General features: G+C 49.3%; 1 protein-coding gene across 1 annotated transcript; it reads right to left on the reverse strand.

Annotated features, from left to right (window-relative positions):
• Positions 1-559: 559 nt before the first annotated feature.
• On the reverse strand, positions 560-6,828 carry LOC147673365 (acidic leucine-rich nuclear phosphoprotein 32 family member D-like). The gene is made up of 7 exons (XM_086947215.1): positions 6,521-6,828; positions 4,820-4,969; positions 4,166-4,288; positions 3,409-3,604; positions 3,073-3,176; positions 2,858-2,885; positions 560-2,585 (listed from the first exon to the last, which is right to left on the reverse strand). The coding sequence occupies exons 1-7, from the start codon at positions 6,572-6,574 to the stop codon at positions 2,485-2,487; spliced, it is 756 nt and encodes a 251-aa protein (XP_086803341.1). The 5' UTR covers positions 6,575-6,828; the 3' UTR covers positions 560-2,484.
• Between the last annotated feature and the right edge of the window lie 692 nt (positions 6,829-7,520).

The raw sequence follows: 7,520 nt of genomic DNA on the forward strand, positions 1-7,520 counted from the left end.
TAGAGGAAAGCGCATCCCTCCAGTCCTCATTTGAATGGGTGCCTACATCTCAAGACCAGAAATTCTGAAAGGGTCAGGGCATTGACAGGGGTCAATAGTAGTTGGAAAGTATGCCCAGGACATGGACGAATGTTTGCCCTAACTGCCTGAACACTTAGTGGGAAACTGCGAAGTCAATGTAGGTCTCTTAAGGAGACTCTGGATTGCTTTTTAACAGGTTTAAACCTTCCTTCCTGATGCCCTCAGTTTAAAGGCTGCAGTAAAAAAGTGTAACAAAATATTTTAATAAACTCGTCCATTATTTCTATTACTTATTCATCCAAGGTTCATGACAATTCTAGTTGGCAGCATAGGCACTAATAAATATCCAGCCTACTACAATAGCCAACAATCCATACACTGCAGACTTCTAGCCTAGCGAAAAACAGACATGCAGGTTCAGTTACATAGGTAGTGTTTTCAAGTAGAAACACTACTCAGAAAATACAAACCTTAAGCGCAGTAACTGAACTGTTTGCAAGATTTCCCGTCTTATCTAGCATAGATGGACCCGATACGGAGTTTAAAAACATCTTTATTAAGACTCAGATAAGCAAAACACTAGATACAAAAATCTTACACCAACTCTGCACATTATCCCTATACATGTTAAGTCACTTTCAGACTTACATCTGGCCAGGATGGGCATGGGGAAAAGGTGGTGGGCAGAGAAAGCTGCAGCCTTCTTTTTAGAAGTGTAAAAGACAGCCTTCCTGAAGTAAAACCAGTTTCAGTGCATACCTCGACATTGTCCAGTGCTACAAGTTGCCATTTTAAGATTGGAAAAATCCTTTGAACTCCACGATAGCCAGCACCCCCACAAACAGAAATCTAGTCTCTGTAATCCAGTACTTCAAAACCAACGGTAAACCACATGCAGAGTGCGTAGCCAGGCAGTTAATTTACAAATTGCTAAATCCGCTTTTAGGTGAAGCTGCTTGGAACCAGAAGCTATGGTGCTAAAGATGGCTACTGGTTACACTTGGGACATTCGGCCCAAGTAGCCTACTTGCAGGATAGCTGAGCAAAAAGAGCGGTGGTACAAACCAAAAAATGATTCACATCCTTTCCCATTAGAACAGGATAAATATCTCAGCTACAATATAAATGGACTATCGTTAATTAGACAATGGCTAGAATGAAGGCCACTGCCCACATTCCACGTATGCAGCCATATCAGAAGCAGTCTTTTGCGTTTCTAAATTAATGGTGCACGGTCTTCATCCGTATAAGGAATTAATAAAATAAAACTCTGACAATACAATACTGCCTGGAATCCTGTTAAAGCACAAGTGACAATTGTATTAACTGAATATACCACAAGACTTCAAATTTTGAAACCATTACAAGCTAGGAAAAGCTAGCAGCAAGACTTTCTGGATGTGCCCCATATAGTTGCTGTCCAACAGCACAAACAGGATGGATTATGCTGGACCCATCGCACCAAAACCCACTGCATTCAGACAAACTGATAAGTACGGGACAGCTTTCAAGACAGTAGAATAGCTTTACCATGCTGCAGGAATCTGTTCCTTACTGCAAGCTAACATACAAGCTCACTGCTGAAGACAATTTGAAAATTAGAAAGGTTTATTTACACGTCATGGGTCGATTGGGCATTCATCGGTATACCTAGAATTCGGAGGGAAGAAAAACTGATGCATGTGACGGGATCACCTCGTAATAAGATGGAAATAGTCAATTTTAAAACAGGATAAAAATTCCATTTAAATAGACAGCCCTAGTTCATTTATCCCAGTGGGAAGCACCCATACATTTTAATTTTCATAAAAAGCACGGCGGCTTACAGCACTAGGTGTCCTTGGGGAACATACAGGGTAGCTTACAAAATGGCACCGGCGTCAATTTCCCCCCTCCCAATGATGGCCATAAACTACTGCTCACATGAGGTATTTAGGTATTAAAAGTAGTCGCCGTCCCGGATTGTGCTCAGCGGGTGTCTGTTTAGTAACCATATAATCCTTTCAGAAAATGAATGGCTTGCTCTTCAGCAGTTGCTTCGAGGGCTCACCAACATGCTGCTGTAACCACTACCGCTGCTGGAGCCAGCTGAAAGTGGCTCCAGGAGATTGCACAAGTCCAAAGGTGATGCCCCACAAGGGCACAAGCGTTTAGCTCTTGAAGTGAAGACTGGTGTGTTTAGATCTGTCAGCATTAGAGTCCCAGTTTAGCTATCCCAGGTGGAGAGAGAGAGAGATGGTGAAATACGGTGGCAAACTTTGGTCAGGATAAAAAATAAAATTCATGGAAGGATATAGCCCATCCTTCTCCCCCAAACTAACTCTACACTCCAAATGAAAGGGGCCAAAAAAATAAACCATCTTTACATAGCAGTTACAAGGGGGGTGGGGCACGGACACCCGCACACTCCGTTTGAGAAGCAAAGTCACAGTCTGGAAAATGCATAGACTTCTGAGGGGCGCATTATTCATCGTCCTCCTCGTCGTCCTCATCATCCTCCTCGTCTTCGGGGTCATCTCCTTCGTCCGCAGGCTCCCGTTTCCTCTTTTCACCCTGGGGAGTATCTGAGAAAGAAATCCGAGGTTAATGCAGAGCCGCGGGCTGCAAGCACTACCGCGATGTAACAAACATACGAGGCCTGTCCAGGATACCTCGCCCCTCTCCCAGCCACCCACCTCAACCTCTAGAGGCGCGCGCATCTCGCACACGCTTCCACTTGCAGCTGAAAGACAAGCCCCTTGAGTCACTAGTAGCAGCTGCCGCCTCCTGCCCTCCCCTGTAAAGGTTAATGTGATTGATCGCCAAAACCGCCGCGACAGTACAGGCTGTTACTCACCTTCCTCATCATCATCTTCGTCTTCATCCTAGAATGAAAAGAGATTGTTTTAACAAAAAGTTACTTCCAATCTAAAGACCCCATCCCAGCAAAACTGTATACGGTGGCAGAGACAGCAGTCTCTGCATGACAACATCGTGAGGAAACGGAAGTGGTGTCAAGGGATCTCAGAAGTAGATTGAGCAAGCCACTAAATTAATGAGCAAGGTTCTTACCTCGTCCTCTTCCTCCTCCCCGTCCAAGTCATCATCTTCGTCCTCCTCATCAATAACTTCTTCATCCAACTCGTCTTCATCCTCTTCTTCCTCCTCTTCACCCTCTATAAAACGGCGAGAGTGAAAATGTCGTTTTACCACATTTCTACAAAGCCAGCAAGTTCAAGGAGGGTGTACTATGGGAGAAAGTGATCTGGCAGACGGAATATAGTCACAAGCAGTCACAACCCGAAGCCATTCAAAACTATTCTACAGAAAGCTCTGCGCGGGACCCCCGATTAAAACCGGTTCACACACTACACATGAATCTGCGTCAGCCTCGCCTACTGCACATACCTTCTCCATTCTCGTCCAGGTCATCATCCACGCCATCTCCTTCCGGGTCGGAATCGGGAGCTTCCTGGTCATCGGCATCAAATCCGTCAAGGAATGTGAGCGCCGGGAGCAGGTCGAACACGCTCTCTCGGTAGCTGTTTAGCATAGTCACTTCACAGTTGAAAAGGTCTAAGCTGTCCAGCCCGGGCAGTTTTTTCTGCAAAAGAAAAATGTCAGGCGACTTCGTGATACCAGTGTCCGAACAGAATAAAATTACATATCATTTAATTAAAGAACACTTTCGAATGACCTTAGGTCGACTACTACCCAAACATACAGATGGACGCATGCACGTAGAGTGGATACGTCAATAATAGCCCCGGGGCCATTGCGGATTACTCAGGGCATCTCTTCTTTTCAGAGGCAACTCCAGGTAAGTTAGAGCATCTTTATTATAGGCCAGTCCCGTAAACTCCCATGAAGCAACTGCCAGAGCCTAGGAAGGTTCCATGCAGACAAAGAAAGGACCAAACACTCTGCCTCCTCAAAGTTGAACGTTTCATGCCCAAAACAAACAGCATTATCTGGGTGCAGGGCAACTAGCTATTTTATGCTAATTCAGTTTCACAGCCGAGGACATACCTAAACCATCCTACGCCGGCACGCACAGAACACCCTCAGCGGGTCCGTTCGAGGGTAAACAAACAGCTAAAAGTAACAACGTGCCCAAATTCCTACCCGCCTCATTTCTGGGAGGGGCACGCGCAATTGCACTTACCAGAGGCTCCAATGTATTGATGTCCTTGATTTTGTTCCCGCTCAGGTTTAAGTGTGTGAGACTTGGCGTCCGCTCTGCTAAGACTTCCAGACCCCCGGAGATCCTGTTATCGCTTAGCTCCAACTAGGCCATAAAAAGACAACACACTGAAATAACATTGCCAGAAAAGGAAACCACTCTGTTAATTTGACCCTGATTTTGGTTTAAGAAAGGGCCTTGATCAATTGTGAAGGATCGTAACAAATACTCAATTTAAACCCCACTTTGTATTGTAATTTCATTTATATAGCGCTCACTAACCCTGACAAAGCGTCGGAAGTTTTAGAAACTATAACACATTAGTAGTGAATATGTATAGTGAAAATTTGAAAGTAATTTGGAGTGGTGAATATGACAGTTATTTGGCTTGAGAATGATAGTGAAGGGACAATGGGAAAAAGGTTTCCACTGCTATAGCGCTTGCTACCCGTTATACGGTATTTAAGTGTTTTATTTTTTTTACACAAGTAGCACGCCGCTCCTGAACCCATATTTCAGAAAAAGTTGCAGGTGCTTTTTAAAGGTCAGTCAACATAACCCACCAGCAGCATGACATTGAATCAAGTTACGTGGCATGGCCCACTGCTCAGCCACCCATCCGATCTCTGTATTTACCTTCCGCAGCTTTGGGAGTTTGGGGAGGTTCGCCACCGACACCAGATTAATGTTGATCATGCTGAGGAACTCCAAGTTCTCAAACTCCGGGGTGAGCCCTGTGATCTTCCCGTCATCTGACCGGCAGTTGTCCAACACCAACTCTTTAACCTGTAGGAAAGATAGCATCATTGAAGGCCTCAATGTCCCAAACCTCACTCACTCTGGTAACATGCTTGCTCTACCCTGCTAATCCAGTGCCAGGCACTTGGGAGTGAGCCACGTAACTCATGTTCGATCCCATGGACACGACAGGGATCGATTCTTAATTCATCAGCTGCTAAAATAGCCCTCAATACAAAGACCACCATGAAAATGGGTGTCGATTTCCAAACCACGTGGAAAGCCCTACCGAAAGTGGTAAACTCAAAGCACATGGCTAAACAACCGGACATTTGAGCAGCGACCGAATAAAGCACCCTTGTGATCGGAGAGCGTGGCAAAACAAGCTTCGACAGTTGCAAAACCTGTCTGGAAAGGGAGGGGTGTTAAAACCGTGTCGAGCTCCCTATCGTCTCCAGCCTGTAGTTCAACCGAAACCAGCTGTGAGCTGGTCTTGGCTTCTAGAAATCCAGTCACATCAGCTTCACCGTTTCCCGACTCTTGACAGGGAGATCTGTTTATTATGTCTTATAAAAAAAACAGTTTGAGTGCCCTAAGTCAGCAAAGCTGGGAAGCGGAACTTGGAATATATTAGGATGTTTCGTGGCGCTTCTCAAGGAAGACTGCCTCAGCGGGTAGAGCCTCGGTGGCTCTAGACCTACCCAACATGGCATCGCGTCCTCAACATGGATCTACAACGCCACTTCCCATGCACAACTATCATATGCCGGGGGAAGCAACGTCTCCCGAGCCCACAAGCATGCATCATACCCCCAGGAGGAATCGGCCACGGCTGCAAGACTAGTCCTAAGCCCGTATCACTCATCTGATCAGCTGCGGCCGCATAGACCCTCTAGAGAAGCTCGCGAGCACCGTGGCGGCCCCAGCAGCATGGCTCCCTCCCCGGACCCGCATCACCAGCACGGAGCGCCTTTTGCCGGCTCATCCTGGTGCGCGCAGCACTGCTGAGCGGGCTCCACCACAGCGCCAGACACAGGGGGGCCCTAGTACACCAACACAGGGGCAGCCCGGCTCCTGGACCAGACTCACGCAAGAAAAGTTCCCCCCGTTGCCACAGAGCCCGAGTGGAGGCTCCTGGTCAGCGCTGCGGGGCTCGGGCCGCCATGCGGGCAGTGCACGCACACGGCGGCCACGTGTGCACCCCCGGGCACGGCCATGCACTGCAAAGCAACGGAGGCGCCAGGGAGCTGGGCCCAGAGCGGCGCAGCAGCACCCCGAGACTTAGTGGCCGTCTCCGTGCGACGAGCAGCCGGCTGCACCGGTCTGGGGTACACCACTCTCGGGGGGCTTCCATGGCCCCCCGAGAGTGACGCCGCAGGGCGCGCAGCGCGCCCTCAGAGCCATGTGGCCCCGCCGGCCGCCAAGTTTTAAAAGCGGAGCCGGCTCCGCCCGCGCCCCTCAGCCGAGCGCGGAGAGTGATCCCCGCGAGGCCGCCCTCCGGTCAGCACCCGCCGAGGCGCCGGTACCCCCACCACCCGGGCCGCTCGGCCCCGTCCCCTCGGCGGGCCGCTCCGCAAACCCCCCGCGCTGCCGACTCACCTCCCCGGGCTTCCTGTTCCTCAGCTCCAGGTTGAGCCTCTTCTTCATGTCCATCTTGTCTCGGGGTGAGAGCGCGGGGCGAGCCGGCAGTCCGCACGGGTGGAGGGGCGGGCAAAAAAGGGGCAGAAAGTGGAAAAGGAAATGCCGCAACTACTTCTCTTTTATATGAGAAGGCGCCAAAGACACAAAAGAGGGAGGAGGCGGGGAGGGAGCCGGGGGGGCGTCCGGGCGCACAGCGCCTCCTGGCGGCGGCAGGCAGCGCGGCAGGCGCGGGCTGTAAACACGTCGCCTTCGCGCGCCTTTGTGCTGCAGGAAGAGGGACGCCCCTCGAGGCGCTGGCGGGCGGGCGGGCCAGCCTCCGGAGCAGACATGGCCGCCTTGTGTGCCAGGGTAGCACCGCTGCCATGCGCCCACCACTGGGACCCCCGAGGGTGCCCTAACACAGCCGCCCCTCATGTGGTCTCCCAGGAATCCCTGCACACAGAACACATCATGAACACGTTGGACGGAATAGGCTGACTTCCATGATGCAAGAAGTCAGCTTCACGGTTCTTTAAGACGTTACCCTGGTGACGATAAACTGTGTCTTCCCTCCCGGCTCAGGTTTTATTTGTCGCGGGGAAGGCTATATCCTTGTCACTTTTACCAAGCACAAGTTGGCAAAGTAAAGTGCGCAAAGTTTTTGCACTGATTTCAAACGTATTTTTTTTTCCGGCCAGTATTAGTGCCCTTGCACATTGTATGCTGCTAATTCTTTTCGGCACGCGCCATTGTTTCCTAAAAGAACGCCTCCCATTCGTATGTTCCCAGTTGAAATATTGTTGGCTGCATCTTAACTCCGTGTAACATAAATCTCCCGATGCTTATCTTAGTTTTTTTTTTACCAGTTTTGGGATGAACGGTCAAGATGTTTGTGTTGAACAGTTACACGAGAGTTTATTAATTGACGTGCGGTATTTCCATCACTATTCTTCCGCAAGCTCTTAAGTAATGTTGTGTT

Source organism: Lissotriton vulgaris, chromosome 12 (genome assembly GCF_964263255.1).
Source record: "Lissotriton vulgaris chromosome 12, aLisVul1.2, whole genome shotgun sequence".
Lineage (NCBI taxonomy): Eukaryota > Metazoa > Chordata > Amphibia > Caudata > Salamandridae > Lissotriton > Lissotriton vulgaris.